General features: G+C 36.5%; 1 protein-coding gene across 7 annotated transcripts in view; it reads right to left on the bottom strand.

Moving 5' to 3' along the window:
- The window catches only part of GOLGB1 (golgin B1), a 97,776-nt gene that overhangs the window by 64,689 nt on the left and 16,568 nt on the right, over positions 1-16,519 (bottom strand). For 6 of the 7 annotated variants that reach the window (XM_045812719.2, XM_045812722.2, XM_087861597.1 and 3 more), the window contains exons 2-6: positions 15,167-15,261; positions 13,984-14,136; positions 13,625-13,777; positions 4,608-4,736; positions 1,905-2,030 (exon numbers count right to left, since the gene is read on the bottom strand). In XM_045812719.2, the coding sequence (XP_045668675.2) occupies positions 1,905-2,030; positions 4,608-4,736; positions 13,625-13,777; positions 13,984-14,136; positions 15,167-15,259 (654 nt within the window). In that variant the 5' untranslated portion in view covers positions 15,260-15,261. The remainder of the gene's footprint in view (positions 1-1,904; positions 2,031-4,607; positions 4,737-13,624; positions 13,778-13,983; positions 14,137-15,166; positions 15,262-16,519) is intronic. The other variant, XM_087861598.1, reaches the window with a different exon arrangement.

Here is a 16,519-nt window from a genome sequence, read left to right as displayed (position 1 = left end):
ATGTTTAAATATACAAGAGATATATTTTTAAAAGTTCTGCAGAGATTAGAATATTAAACCTACAAAGTGAAATTAGATTTCTGTTAAGTCCTAGGCACATTAATAGCACATCCATGGTCTAAAACTTTCAGTGAAATTGCTATGCCCTATAAAGTCAAACTTCGAATTAATAGATCTTTTATTCAAAATTCTCTACAGCTGGAATAAATTCCACTTGATCATGGTGAATGATTTTTATTAATGTATTGTTGGCTTCGTTTTGCTAGTATTTTACTGAGAATTTCTGCATCCATATTCATCAGGGATATTGGCTAGTCTTATCTTCAAAGAACTGCTTCTACCAAAGAACCTGGTATATTTTCAAACCCATACCATCTCCCCAAACAGCTATTTTCAGTTGTCATTACTTGTGGGCTTCTAGATTACCCTCACTTATATCTGGCTCTTAATGGAGTAAAATGGAAATAAATTGACTGTGAGCTGTTTAGTATCATTGTGAACGCCTGCTTATTTATTTCCTTAAGATCTATAGCTGAGCATGCTGACCTGGTCTTAGCTTGCCCATTTTGTACTGGTCCTTCAACTATTGCTAATTTCTCAACTTTTAACACCTTGAATTGACCTTGGCTCTCCTTCTAGGTAGTAAAAAAATCATCACAATTTTTTTGATTATCTGAATTCTGACATTACTATGCATTTGGAATCCTGTGTTACAAGTTTACAGGCACTGGCATCCTTCATTAGCCAAATGCATCTATACATCCTTTCCTGTAAATGTACCAATATTATTTTTTTTCTCTGTGATTTTGCTCAGACTGTTTCCCACAAATGGAATACTTCCAACCATCTTGTTGAGATTATTACCTATCCATCACAGCTTTGCCTAAGTCCTAATTTTTCCATGTACCTTCCTGGATGTCACACTCATGGTAACCTCTTTCACCTTTCAAAATACTTTCCATTTGTGTTGATGCTTATATTCACATATTCTGAATGGCTTGCATTATGATGAATCTGTTAATATATTTATATTCTTGGCTTTCCATGTTTTAAGCTACTCGGTAAAAATCTTATTTTGTATTTCTCCATCATACATTGTATATAGTGCTTGTACATAAAAAGGACACAATAAAAGCTAATAGGTAAAAGTAAGGATGTCAAGATATATAATTTTAACTGTATACAGAGCAGCAGGCCATCCATGAGCAGAAAACATCATTAATACCATAAGTTACCAAAAAATGAAGCACTCAATGGGAAAGATCCGCTATCATGCAAAGATACATCAGGGGAAAAAAGTTTCGTGAGTCAAAAGCATCCTCAAAGGAAAAATACAGAGGTGGATAGTCAAACTGGAAATTTAGAAAAATAATAAGACAAAAGGAGTTGAGAATGCCAGGCCAAACAGTCCGGTCCTGGTGTCAGAAATAGATAGGAGGGATATTACATACTAGTGCCATTTATATTGAATCATGTAACTTATACCACTTTCTCATTATATACCCACCAAGTAGTCTTCTGATTATAATTTAACTTCCTATTAAGGTTTTACTATAGGGAATGAATGGACCTAATCACTTGTATTTCTTTTGGTTTATGTATCAGTCTCTTTCAAACAACACTGAGTCCACTCCTAAGAAACTGAATTTCTGTATGCTATTAAAACCAAATTTCAGGCTTGTAGAACTAAGAAACAGCCATAAAATAGGTTATGGCAAATTCATCAAGGTAAATAACACTTCTAATTTCTTCTACTACTATACCCTTCTAATTTCTACTATAACATTCTAGCTACTATACTTTTATATACTAAGGTTTTAAAAAATGACTGTCTGAATTGGCTTGTCACCATTAGACTTTCATGATTCTTTATTCTAATGCTTATGAGGTACCCTCCAACCTACCTGAGCAGCTTGCTCTGCCTGTGTCTGGCTGAGCTGGGCTTTCAGAGTGCTAATGAGTTCCTCCTTCTCTTGGAGCTGTTGCTTCATTGTTAAAAATTCTTCCATCTCTGTTGAACTCTTATCAAACTGAAGGCATAGAAGGAAAAAACTATTTATTTAGACAAAAGAATTAACACTCTTAATTCTCTGACTTCCCTTTCTCAGTTGCCCAAAATACCTATCAATATCCTTCTAATTTGCACCTAACACAAAAGGGAACTGCATGCATTGGGGTTTTTAAAAAGTAACTATCAGAATTATTTGTCAGAGAAAGACAGAAGCAATAGCAGCACTTTTTCAACTTCTCTGAATCCTCACATAGAAACAGTCAGTACAACTAAATAGTAAAACCAAAAACCCATGGACAATATTTATAATAAAATTAGGAAGGTGGTCCCCAAAAGCCCAAAATACAAGCAGGTGGAACAAACCACCAAAAGGCAAAAGACCTGCATGGTATTAGGGTCTATGAAAGAGGAAGCAGGCAGCAACAGAGCAACATTAATGGCCTTAAGAACAGGAAAACCCCCAAACAGCCAACAAGTTCTTACTGGAAAGCACAGCTGGCCAATCTTAGAACAGCAGCTTAAATTGGCAGGGCTTCCCCATTCTCCAATATCAGCTAAATGCAAGGGGTCCACAGTAAAAAGGACTAAAAGGCTAGAACAACTTAGCTCCTCTGAATTCTCAAAACTGACTCATCAGGCCTGTCTTCTAAGACATGGACCAGAAATAAGAAGAAACCTCTATACACAACTAATGAATCATCGAGCCTTACATCGGAAACCGGGGATGTACTGTATGGTGACTAACATAATATAATAAAAAATCATTAAAAAAAAAAAAGAAACCTCTAGGAGTGAAATAAAAATTATGCAGAACAGAGATAAGAGAAACAGAAGAAAAAGGTCTGTACACATGCTGTTTAATTCATTATCAACTAGCCACATATGGATCCAGAGGGCTTGAAATATGCCTAATGCAAATGAGGAGTTTAATTATTAATATTATTTAATTTTAATTAATTGAACTACAAATTATCTTCCCATTAAATACAACTATATTTCACTTTATTGCAAAATGTCAAATACTCCTAAATTGTTATACAAGTAACAAGTGTGCATGCTGTTCCTAGTATTACAATAAACACACTGCCTACGTAGTCAGTGTCAGTGGATTCATTCAGTTTGAATGTTTTTTCCTACACATTCATGTAACATTGTAATGTATTTATTTGAATACTTTATGCAGATAGCATGAGTCACAATTGATACTTATGTAGATCATTAAAAAATGACGTTTCAGCCCTTGGTTCAGTTATTGGAAAGCTTTTAAATATGTCTGGAACAATCTGAGTATATGAATCTATTTTCTCAACTGGAAATTTTATGAAATCTAAACAAAGAAGAAGTATTTCCAATGAGAATTTAATAATCCAAATTAATGTAAAAATACACACCAAATTGCAGGCAGTGCAAAAAAAAAGTAAAATAACACAAAAATAATTAATCTCAAAAGTATATTTTGAATATATTGAATTACATGAAATATATTGTTAAAATTAATTTTACCTGTTTCTGCTACAAATTTTTAAACTATATATGTGGCCTACATTATATTACTATTGGACAATGTTGGTATAGGCCAAAGTGAAGGGCAGGAGGAAGAAAACCAGGAAATCTCTGAAATCCAGCTGCCAGGTCTTTGGACACAATGCAAAAAAAAAAAAAAAAAAACAACAGAAGAGAGAGGTCTGTTAAGTAAAGAAAAGTTTTCCTAAACCAAGCCTCCTTCCAAAAGTTTAGAAAAATAAATTGCCCATGAAAATAAGGAATAATATATTATATTTATACAATATAATTTATATATTGTATAATTAAATTTTATGATTTATACAATTATAGTTAATTGTATGAATTACTATATAATTTATAGTAAATTTCATACAAAGTTACTATAAAAAAAAGCTAAGAAGCAGAACAACATACTTAAAGGTGATAATAACAGACCAGAGGCATTTTCAAAAAACAAATCAAAACTGTAATCTATCTCAAAAGGTGTTTAAAAATTAAGAAAATTATACAAGACACAGAAAAACAGCATAATCAGAATCAGAAAAATCAGAAATGAGGTGGCTAAAATTAGGAAAAATTTGATCTATAAGAAAAAATTTCAGAAAAAGAAGTCTAAACAAGAAGGAACACAAATAAACACAAAACAGAATGCCATAAGTGAAGGACAAAAAAGAAGAAACCTTAAAATGAAGAAAGAAATAAAAAGTAACTGAAAGTAAGTGACAAATATTAAAGATAATCAATCAAAGAAGGAACATACAGAAGTCCCTAGAGAAGAAAACAGACCAAATACCACAAGCTATATAATTCAAGAAAAACTCTTCTGAAATAAAAATATGTGAAGCCATATATTAAAAGAGTATATTGGGTATCCACAAATATCAACCAAGAATGGCAAACACCAATTACTAGACTTAGGCAGGAAGAAAGGGAAGTTGGTGAGAGAAGGAAAGGGAAGAAGAAAGTAAATTGATACATACTTAGATAAGCATCTGTTGGCCATCTAGAAAAATGTATTTGTCATATAATAATTCATTAGGCCTTAGTGATTCATCAACCTAATGACTATGAGGTGACTTAACACCCCTACCTGTGTAGTTTGCTCTAACTGTGTCTGGGAAAGTTGGGCTTGCAAACAGCTTATTAGTTCCTCCTTCTCCTGGAGTTTATGTTTTATCTTTTCTATTTCCGTTTCTTCCTCTGTAGAACTCTTATCATGCTGAAAATGAAGGAGATAAATCATTTACTTAAAAGAACTATAATTAATACATATTTGATCTTTTGCTCTAACTTGCCCTATATAACCATCTGATTATGGTTTTATAAATGGGAGCACGAAATTAACACCTGACCTAAGAACCAGGAAGGAATTTTAAGAGTTTTCCCATTTTAGTATTGCCAAGTAGCTCCTATTAGATTCATCCTCCCTCAGATAACAGCTCTCAACTCTGAACAAGACAGAAAAATAGCTACTAGACAATGCTAGAGGGAAATCAAAAGCAGGAAGATACTAGAAGGGAGTCAATACTTGGAAGAAATGATACCAAGTTTCCCTTTATCATGGTTTTTAGTCTGAGGACAAAACCAGTCGGCACCACACGGGAATAAAACTGAAAAGAAAACTTAGTCCCAATGCCTTGAAGAACCAGAGGACAGAATTCAGGAAAGCACAGGAGCTGTTAAGTGAGGAGCAAAACATCATACAAGACCCAGTAAGAGGAAATCCAAATCTTTCCAGTCTATTTTTTTTCCCCAAAAGCTCTTCCTTAGACTGAACCAGATGCTTCCTCCCTACTGAATTCACCACCCTCAAATGAACCAAGTCTGCTTATTAGAACTATACAAAATAATTTTTTACTTTCTTCTACATAAGAGTTGGTCAAGCATCTGAAGATTGCCCTCATCTACACTTTTCAGAGGATATGTAGCTCTGTAATGGGTATATAAGAGTATAAAGCTGCTACGACTAATTGCTCAGAGAAATCATTTAATTCGACCCTCTTATTTAACAGAGAGAGGAAATTAAGCTCTAAGTGCTGATTTGTTTAAGGTCTCAGGCCTTAAAAAAAGCAGAGTATAAAATAGATAATTTAAGAGGAGGAGGGAAAATGGTAAAGAGTAGAGGACCCTCGTTTCATCTGGTCTCTTGACTTCAGCTAGATATCTATCAAATCATTCTGAATATCTGTGAATTCAACCTGAGATCTAAGAAAAGAACTGCTGTAGTTCTACAAATAGAATATCTACCACTTTCTGCAAGGTAGCAGGTGTGGAGAAGTGAATCGGGATATATCAGAAGATAAACCAAGGGAGAGGGAGCCACAGGAAGCCAGCTACTGGCAAGTGATATAGCAGCAGAGTGCAAAATCGGAACTTTTAGAAGTCTGCTCCTGTGAGGGAAGTCCCTGCCTGAAAGGTGTTCAGGTGACAAAGTGGGACAAAATCTTAGATAGGACAGTGCGGCCTCAGGATCCTAGGATCACTGAAAGAACGTGGGTGCCTGAGTGCAGCAGAGTTCCCAAGCATTGGCGGAGGGAAGCTGGCTACAATTAGTGAGCCCCAGAGTGGCCTCTCAGCAAGGTGTTGCCATAAACTGAACCGTGGCTCTCCAAGCAGGGGTGCAGCAAGCAGCAAAACTGCTGCAAGACCCTGCTTCGTCCCCAGGGAGGAGCAGCGCGGGTGCACCCATAATGGGGCAACCGCTTGTGGAGCAAGAGCCCAGAAAGCAGCCAGCCCAGTGAGACCACCACCCGCTCCCCAGGTCGGACTGGTGCACAGGTGCACCACAGGAATCTGTGCAGTTTGGCGCACACAAGAGGGACTGACTGCATTTCCATGAGGGTGCACTGAAGAGTGGGGTCCCCGATCTTCAACTCTGGGGCTGGAGATCCAGGTGCCACCATTTTATTTTTTTTTTCACCCTCTAAAGCAGCACGAAAAGCCTTCAGGGAGCAAAAGCCACATAAAGCAACCCAAAGCCACTTACACTGAGCCTGGCCCCATGGCAAAGGGTGGTGCAACTCTACCCATGCAAAGACACCTGAGAATCAGTGTGAAAGGCCCATCCCCTAGAGGACCAGCAGGAACAACAGGGTAAAACCAAGTTTACGGATCACACAGAACTGAAAAACTCTTGCACTAGGGGAAAACGGTATATAAAATTCAAGGTTTTTTTCCTTAGTCTTTCAGTTTAAAATTTTCTTTTTCTTTTTTTCCTTTTCAACTAGCTTACTTTAATAACTCTCTTTAAATCGTTTTTTAATTTTCATTTTTACATTTACATTTTATAGATATATTCATTTTTTACTTCCTTTTACTATTTTCAATTTTATTTTAGTATATATATGTTTTTCTTTATTTACAATTTTGGGATCAAGTGACTTCCAACAAACAGACCAAAATACAACCAGAACCACATGTGTCACCCTGTTCTGTCTACCTGTTTGATTATATTCTCTCTCCCCCACCCCCTTTTTTTTTTTTTGGTTTCTGATCTCTCCCAATTACCTAGTGTATATTTCACTGGGGTCATGGTAGATATTTTTATTTTTTATTTCTTTTTTGTTTTCTCATTCATCTATTCTTCTCTGGACAAAAGGACCAGAAGGAAAAATTGCCAGAAAAAAAGAACAAAAGGCAGTAATCACTGACAGAAGCTTGATAAATATGGATATTGGTTAGATGTCAGAGCTAGAATTCAGAACAACGATTATAAAGATACCAGCTGGGCTTGAAAAAAGCATAGAAGACACTAGAGAATCCCTTTCTGGAGAAATAAAAGAACTAAGATCTAATCGGGTTGAAATAAAAAATGGTATTGATGAGATATAACCAACAATGGAGGCTCTTACTGCAGGGATAAATGAGGCAGAAGAGAGAATAAGTGATACAGAAGATAAAATTATGGAGAATAAAGAAACCAAGCAAAAGTGAGATAAACAATTACTGGACCATGAGGGGAGGATTCGAGAGATCAGCAATACCATAAAGCGAAACAATATTAGAATTATTGGGATTCTAGAGGAAGAAGAAAGAGAAAGAGGGGCAGAAGGTACACTGAAGCAAATTATAGCAGAGAACTTCCCTAATCTGGGGAAATAAGCAGGCATCCAAGTCCAGGAGGCACAGAGAACCCCCCTCAAAATCAGTAAAAATAGGTTAACACTCTGAATATAATAGTGAAACTTGCAAATCTCAGAGACAAAGAGAAAATCCTGAAAGCAGCTTGGGAAAAGAGGTACCTACAAGGGTAGAAACATTAGACTGGCTGCATACCTATCCATAGAGACCTGGCAGGCCGGAAAGAACTGGCACGATACATTTAGGGTGCTAAATGGGAAAAATATGCAGCCAAGAATACTTTATCCAGGTAGGATGTCATTCAAAATAGAAGGAGAGATAAAAAGCTTCCAGGACATGGGGCTCCTGGGTGGCACAGCGGTTAAGCATCTGCCTTTGGCTCAGGGCGTGATCCCAGCGTTATGGGATCGAGCCCCACATCAGGCTCCTCCTCTATGAGCCTGCTTCTTCCTCTCCCACTCCCCCTGCTTGTGTTCCCTCTCTCGCTGGCTGTCTCTATCTCTGTCAAATAAATAAGTAAAATCTTAAAAAAAAAAAAAAAAAAAAAGCTTCCAGGACAAACAGAAACTAAAAGAATTTGTGATCACCAAACCAGCCCTACAAGAAATATTAAAAGGGATCCTTTACGTGAAGAAAGCCCAAAAGTAACACAAACAAGAAAGGAACAGAGACAATATACAGAAACAGTGACTTTACAGGTAATACAATGGCACTAAATTCATCTTTCAAAGGTCACTCTGAATGTAAATGTAAACAGACCAATCAAAAGACACACAGTATCAGATTGGATAAAAAAGCAAGACCCATCCATATGCTATCTGTAAGAGACTCATTTTAGACCCAAAGACACCTCCAGGTTTAAAGTGAGGGGGTAGAAAACCATTTATCATGCTAATGGACATCAAAAGAAAGCTGGGGTGGCAATCCTTATATCAGACAAATTAGATTTTAAACCAAAGACTGTAATAATTAGAGATGAGGAAGGACGCTCATCAAAATAAAGGGACTATCCAAAAAGAAGATCTAACAATTGTAAATATTTATGCCCCTAACATGGAAATAGCCAATTATATAAGCTATATTAATAACAAAACTGAAGAAACAAATTGATAATAATACAATAATAGTAGGGGCCTTTAACACCACACTCACTGCAATGGACAGATCATCTAAGCAGAAGATCAACAAGGAAACAAGAGCACTGAATGACACACTGGACCAGACAGACTTCACAGATATATATTCAGAGCATTTCATCCTAAAGCAGCAGAATAGACATTCTTCTCAAGTGCACATGGAACGTCCTCCAGAATAGATCACATACTGGTCACAAATAAGATATCAACTGGTACCAAAAGATTGGGATCATTCCCTGCATATTTTCAGACCACAATGCTCTGAAACTGGAACTCAATCACAAGAGAAAATTTGGAAAGAACTCAAATACGTGGAGGCTAAAGAGCATCCTACTAAAGAATGAATGGGTCAACCAGGAAATTAAAGAATTTTAAAAAATTTATGGAAACAAATGAAAATGAAACCACAACTATTAAAAAAACTATTAAAAGAAAAAATTCTTTTCCAAGAAACAAGAAGGGTCTCAAATACACAACCTAACTGTACACCTAAAGAAGCTGGAGAAAGAACAGCAAATAAAGCCTAAACCCAGCAGGAGAATGGAAATAAGGAAGATCAGAGTAGAAATAAATGATATAGAAACCAAAAATACAATAGAACAGGTCAACAAGACTAGGAGCTGGTTCTTCAAATTAGTAAGACTGATAAACCCCAGGCCAGACTTACCAAAAAGAAAAGAGAAAGGACTCAAATAAATAAAATCATGAATGAAAGAGGAGAAATCACAACCAACACCAGAGAAATACAAACAACTATTAAGAACATATTATGAGCAACTACATGCCAACAAATCAGGCAATCTGGAAGAAATGGATGCATTCCTAGAAACATATAAACTACCCAAGCTGAAACAGGAAGAAACAGAAAATCTGAACAGACCCATAACCAGAAAGGAAACTGAAGCAGTAATCAAAAATTTCCCAACAAACAAGAGTCCAGGGCCAGATGGCTTCCCAGGGGAATTCTACCAAAGATATAAAGAAAGACAAATACCTATTCTTCTGAAGCTGTTTCAAAAAATAGAAATGGAAGGAAAACCTCAAACTCCTTCTATGAGGCCAGCATGACCTTGATCCCAAAACCAAACAAAGACCCCACCAAAAGGGAGAATTACAAGACCAATAATCCTGATGAAGATGGATGCAAAAATTCTCAGCAAAATACTAGCCAATAGGATCCAACAGTACATTAAAAGGATTATTCACCATGACCAAGTGGGATTTATTTCTGGGCTGCAAGCATGGTTCAACATCCACAAATCAATGTGATACGCTACATAAATAAACAAAAGGACAAGAACCATATGATCTTCTCAATAGATGCAGAAAAAGCATTTGAGAAAGTACAGCATCCTTTCTTGATTAAAATGCTTCACAATGTAGGGACAGAGGGAACATACCTCAATATCATAAAAACCATATATGAAAAGCCCACAGTGAATATCATTCTCAATGGAGAAAAACTGACAGCTTTTCCCCTAAGGTAAGGAACACAGCAGAGATGTCCACTATCACCACTGCTGTTCAACACAGTCCTAGAAGTCCTAGCCTCAGCAATCAGACAACAAGAAGGAATAAAAGGCATCCAAATTGGCAAGGAAGTCATCAAACTCTCACTCTTTGCAGATGACCTGATACTCCATGTAGAAAACCCAAAAGACTCCACCCCAAAATTGCTACAACTCATACAAGAATTCAGCAAAGTGGCAGGATATAAAATTAATGCACAGAAATCAGTTGCATTTTATACACTAACAATGAGACAAAAGAAACAGAAATTAAGGAATCAATCCCATTTACAATTGTACCCCAAACCATAAGATACTTAGAAATAAACCTAACCAAAGAGGTAAAGCATCTGTATGCTAAAAACTATAGAATACTTATGAAAGAAATTGAGGAAGACACAAAGAAATGGAAAAACATTCCATGCTCACGGATCGGAAGAATAAATATTGTTAAAATATCTATGCTACACAGAGCAATCTACAAATTCAATGCAATCCTTATCAAAATACCATTGACATTTTTCATAGAGCTGGAACAAATAATCCTAAAATTTGTATGGAACCAGAAAAGACCCCAAATAGCCAGCGGAATGCTGAAAAAGAAAACCAAACCTGGTGGCATCACAATGTCAGACTTCAAGTAAAATTACAAAGCTGTAATCATCGAGACAGTTGGTACTGCCACAAAAACAGACACATAGATCAATGGGACAGAATGAAGAACCCAGAAATGGACCTTCAACTCTACAGTCAACTAATCTTCGACAAAGCAGGGAAGAATAGTCAATGGAAAAAGGACTGTTTCTTGAATAAATAGTGTTGGGAAAATTGGACAGCCACATGCAAAAGAATGAAACTGGACCATTTTCTTACACCATACACAAAATGGATGAAAGACCTAAATGCGAGACAGGAATCCATCAAAATCCTAGAGAACACAGGCAGTAACCTCTTCAACCTCAGCTGCAGCAACTTCTTGCTAAACATGGCTCCAAAGGCAAGGGGAACTAAAGCAAAAATGAACTACCAGACTTCATCAAGATAAAAAGCTTCTGCACAGCAAAGGAAACAGTCAACAAAACTAAAAGGCAACCTAGAAATGGAAGAAAATATCTGCAAATGACATATGAGATAAAGGGCTAATATCCAAGATTTATAGGGAACTTACCAAACTCGACACCCAAAAAACAAATAATCCAGTCAAGATGTGGAAAGAAGACATGAACAGACATTTCTCCAAAGAGGACATACAAATGGCTAATAGACACTTGAAAAAATGCTCCACATCACTCAGCATCAGGGAAATACAAATCAAAACCACAATGAGATACCACCTCACATGGGTCAGAATGGCTAAAATTAACAAGTCAGGAAACAACAAATGTTGGCAAGGATGTGGAGAAAGGGGAATCCTCTTACACTGTTGGTGGGAATGCAGGTTGGTACAGTCACTCTGGAAAATAGTATGGAGTTTCCTCAAGAAGTTAAAAATAGAGCTACCCTACAACCCAGCAATTGCACTACTAGGTATTTACCCCAAAGATACAAATGTAATGATCTGAAGGGGCATATGCACCCCAATGTTTTATAGCAACAATGTCCACAATAGCAAAACTATGGAAAGAGAGAAGATGTAAATCAACAGATGAATGAATAAAGAAGATATGGTATACATTTACAATGGAATATTACTCAGCCATCAGAAAAGATGGATGGAACTTGGGGGGGGTATTATGCTGAGTGAAATAAGTCAATTAGAGAAAGAGAATTATCACATGATTTCACTCATGTGGAATATAAGAAACAGCGCAGAGGATCATAGAGGAAGGGAGGGAAAACTGAATGGGAAGTTATCAGAGAGGGAGACAAACCATGAAAGACTCTTAACTACAAGAAACAAACTGAGGGTTGCTGGAGGGGAGGTGGGTGGGGAGACGAGTTAATTGGGTGATGGTTATTAAAGAGGGCATGTGATGTGATGAGCACTGGGTGTTATAAGCAACAAATGAATTACTGAACTCTATATCTGAAACTAATGACATACTATATGTTGGCTAACTGAATTTAAATTTAAAAAAAGATAAAATAAAATAAAATAGATAATTTAAAAATCATAGTAGGGGGAAAGGTAGAAGAAACAAAGCAACATGGGGAGAGACAGGCTGGTACCACAGCTACAAGAAGAATTACCAGAGGAAAAACCAAGAAGTAAGATAAGAATCAAGATGAACAAGTTATTTGAGAAGAATGAGAAAACCTTCTAAAATAAGCTTTGAGAAGTTAAATAAAGTTATTAATGCAGGAAAAGTAATGTCTTCTGAGCATTAAGCCCAGAAAGGAAAGACTAATCAAGTTACTAGGAAACTAACTAGTGACCCCACTGTTGTGCCTAGAGAATCAATTACAACCTTATTTCCCAAGAACTTAAAACATTGAGATAAGAATACTAGTGAATGAGCATTAAGGAGGGCATGTGATGTGATGAGCACTGGGTGTTATATGCAGCTGACAAATTATTGAACTCTACATCTGAAACTAATGATGTGCTATATGTAGGCTAACTGAATTTAAATTTTAATAAAAGAATATTAGTGAATCAAAGAGTAAAACAAGGTATAATTTTTTAAAAAATAGATTTCTTATGCACAGTTAAGTCTAGGCCAACTGCAGTGTGCACATGTGATACGCCAGCCTCCATATATTCTATACCAAACTCCAAAAAACTGGAGATGCTTATTCACTAAATGGCTGACTGAATGTGAATATTTGGAATTTAACCATATAGGAAAGTAATGAAAATGAATACTGGGACAATACTCTATTTCTCAGAAGGCCCAACTTTCCTTACTTCTCTAACCCCAACCTTAAATTATTTTGCTGGTTGCAATCATAAACCTAGAAAGCACCCCTTACAGGGAGCCCAAGGCAATCTAGATGATTCAGTTACAACACATGAAACTTTAATCCGCTACTATGTGGGCCATATGATGACACAGGATATTCTGTGTCAAGTCACTGAATTAAAAAATTCAGAACTGGCAGAAACCTTACAGAACATTAGTTTAATCTTCTAACCAAAGATGAAATTCCTCCATAAAGTATGTGCCTCTCCTATCTAAATGCCTCACTGAGGTATTTACTTGTCCTGTTAGCCTTTTTTAATTCTCTGAAAGTCTAGGGTCACATTTCTTTTCTACATTTTCTGGTGGCCTTTGATTCTCTCTGTGTGTGGCCCAGAGCCCAGCTAGACTGCAAGCTCAATAAGAAAGGACAGCATTTAGTGCTTTACTACTTTAGCTTCATAAATTTTTGTGATTAGTGAAGATCTGCTATCATGGGAGGCTTTTCCACTCAGAAAATGTTTGGTCGATCCGTTACCATACCTTGGAGAGTTGCTCCTCTGACTGAGGTTCTGTAGGCAAAACAGTCCCTCCTTGTGCCTTCATTTCTTCTATGTGTTTATTCAAAGAAGTTAATTTGGCCTTAGCATGAAGTTTTAGTTTTTTTATTTTGTTATCAGCAGCTTTTCTTTCTTCCTGTCAGAGAACGACAGTAAATACATAAATGTTTATTTATCACATACCTAGTATATAACAAATGTTATTTTCAATAGGCATCATTTTATAATATTAGGGAAATAAGAATCACACTCTCCAATATCTAAGTGAAAAGAAAAATCTACGTGAATGTTGTAACTGTCTTTTACCAAATGCCTAGCAAGAAAGGAGAAAAACCATGGTACCTGTAGAACTTCATCTTTTTGTTGCAATTGAATGTCCTTCTCTTTAATGATTTCTTTTAGCTCTACCACCAACTGCTCAGCATAAGCCAGGCGCTCCAGAACATCCTCTTGTGCCCTATCGTTAAATTCCATGTCAGATTCTTGGGGTAATGCCTAGTATTTAGACAAAAAGTTGCCAATACATCAGGGAAAAAATATTAGTGTCCAAAAAAGAGTTTCTTCATTCCAACTTCATCTTATCTTTTGCCCGTCTCATTTCCATACTTAGGAAATCTTTCCAACTCTGATCCAATAATAATCATCATAGCCATTAAAATATATTGAGTATTTTGGAAATGTTAAGCATTTCACAAATAAAACATTATCTCATTTATGGTATTATCCTAATTTTACCAAAGAGAAAAATAAAAGGAAGCAAAGATAACAAACTATTAAGTGGAAGAGCCCAAAATTTAAATTTAAGAACGTTGAATAAAATTTTCTTAACCACTAGGCAATACTGCTCGTCTTTCAGAAAACTAAAGATCGTCTTTTGATTCCTCATGTAGCTATCAAAAAATATAATATAAACTATAAGAGAACTGTAGATTAATTTACAATAGCAAACATATTTTCAAACCTGAAAGGTGCCCCAGTTCTGCCACTTATTATTCAAACCTTTTCTAGGAAACAGGATATACACCTGAGGAGAAGTTAAAACAATCTGGCACTAAAGAAGGCTCAAAGGACAAATGAGAAAGATCTTTCCAATCTCATCCAGGACTTGATTCCCATCACTGTGGCTCATAGGCTACAAACTTACAGGAGAAGGATCATTTATAAAGTATCAATATTTTTCTTTCTTTTTTTTTTTTTAAGATTTTATTTATTTATTCATTCGACAGAGATAGAGACAGCCCGCGAGAGAGGGAACACAAGCAGGGGGAGTGGGAGAGGAAGAAGCAGGCTCATAGCAGAGGAGCCTGATGTGGGGCTCGATCCCACAACGCCGGGATCACGCCCTGAGCCGAAGGCAGACGCTTAATCGCTGCGCCACCCAGGCACCCCAGTATCAATATTTTCTTAATCCTCTCTTCCACCTAGCAAAATGGAGGCTGCTCAAAACCCTCTATCTTAAAATCTTGCCCTCAAAAAAACACGGAATATATGTGTCATCAGTTTAATCCAGAATAGAGCTACTCACAGGGTCTACGGAAGCCCTCATATTCTGATCAGTGTCATCTCCTGATAATTCATGCAAAACAACATTTGCTAATCCTGACAATCGGCTCAGCATTTCTGCAAGAAAAGAAAACATAACAATCAGTAAAATGGATACAGGCTACTCTTGTACTGGTAACTATATCATCTATAAGTGAAATAAACTGTACAGGTGATATATATTAGACACAGACAATAGCATGATGATGTCTTTAAAAACACATTTGAGTATGTACAATGTAGTCACACAGTGTTCTTTTCAGTGGCAACTGCATTGCACTTTAATAACCACCACTAACATTTTCTTTTCTTTCTCTTTTTTTTTTAAGATTTTATTTATTTATTCGACAGAGATAGAGACAGCCAGCGAGAGAGGGAACACAAGCAGGGGGAGTGGGAGAGGAAGAAGCAGGCTCATAGCAGAAGAGCCTGATATGGGGCTCGATCCCATAACGCCGAGATCACGCCCTGAGCCGAAGGCAGACGCCCAACCGCTGCGCCACCCAGGCGCCCCACCACTAACATTTTCTAAATAAAATACAGATATATAATTGTTTAGAAGCAAATAATATTTTTAAAGTTATCTTTAATACTTTTTCTTTGATCATAACTTCATTTACAAACATGAACTTCTTTTTTTTTAAATAATCTTTTATTATGTTATGTTAGTCACCATACAGTATATCCTTAGTTTTTGATGTAATGTTCCATGATTATTTGCATATAACACCCACTGCACCATGCAATATGTGCCCTCCTTAATACCCATCACCGGCCTATCCCCATCTCCCACCCCCCTCCCCTCTGAAGCCCTCAGTTTGTTTCCCAGAGTCCACAGTCTCTCATGGTTCATTCCCCCTTCTGTTTACCCCCCCCCTTCATTCTCCCCTTCCTTCTCCTACCGATCTTCCTATTTCTTACAAACATGAACTTCTAACATTCTTCCCCCGACAGAATGTTATTCCATCCTACTTTGTCAAATAAACCCATGATACAGCAAATTTTTTCTTTTAATGTGCCCCCATGAGCCCCATTTTTTTCAGGAGGGTTTCCTGATAAACCATGTGGTTTTGCTAAAATTTAAATACAATATTTGTTCAAATGTACAGTATTAAATTTACATATTAGGAAAGAAGGGAAAGGGATTTACATCAGCAACCTATGCTGCTTCTGTACGAAATCAGAAAAGAGTGAATTAAAACAAATATAATCAGACAAAAAAGAAATTAAGATCAGAGCAGAAACTAATAGAATTGAAAATAGAAAAATAGAGAAAATCAGTAAAACCAAAAGTTGGTCCTTAGAGAATGGGCTCAAACTTAAACAACCTAGAACT

This window comes from Ursus americanus, chromosome 4 (genome assembly GCF_024610735.1).
Source record: "Ursus americanus isolate L20-20 chromosome 4, mUrsAme1.1.p, whole genome shotgun sequence".
In the NCBI taxonomy this organism is placed as follows: Eukaryota; Metazoa; Chordata; class Mammalia; order Carnivora; family Ursidae; genus Ursus; species Ursus americanus.
Note: the sequence above shows the minus strand (reverse complement) of the source record. Positions and strands in the feature narration are given on the sequence as shown.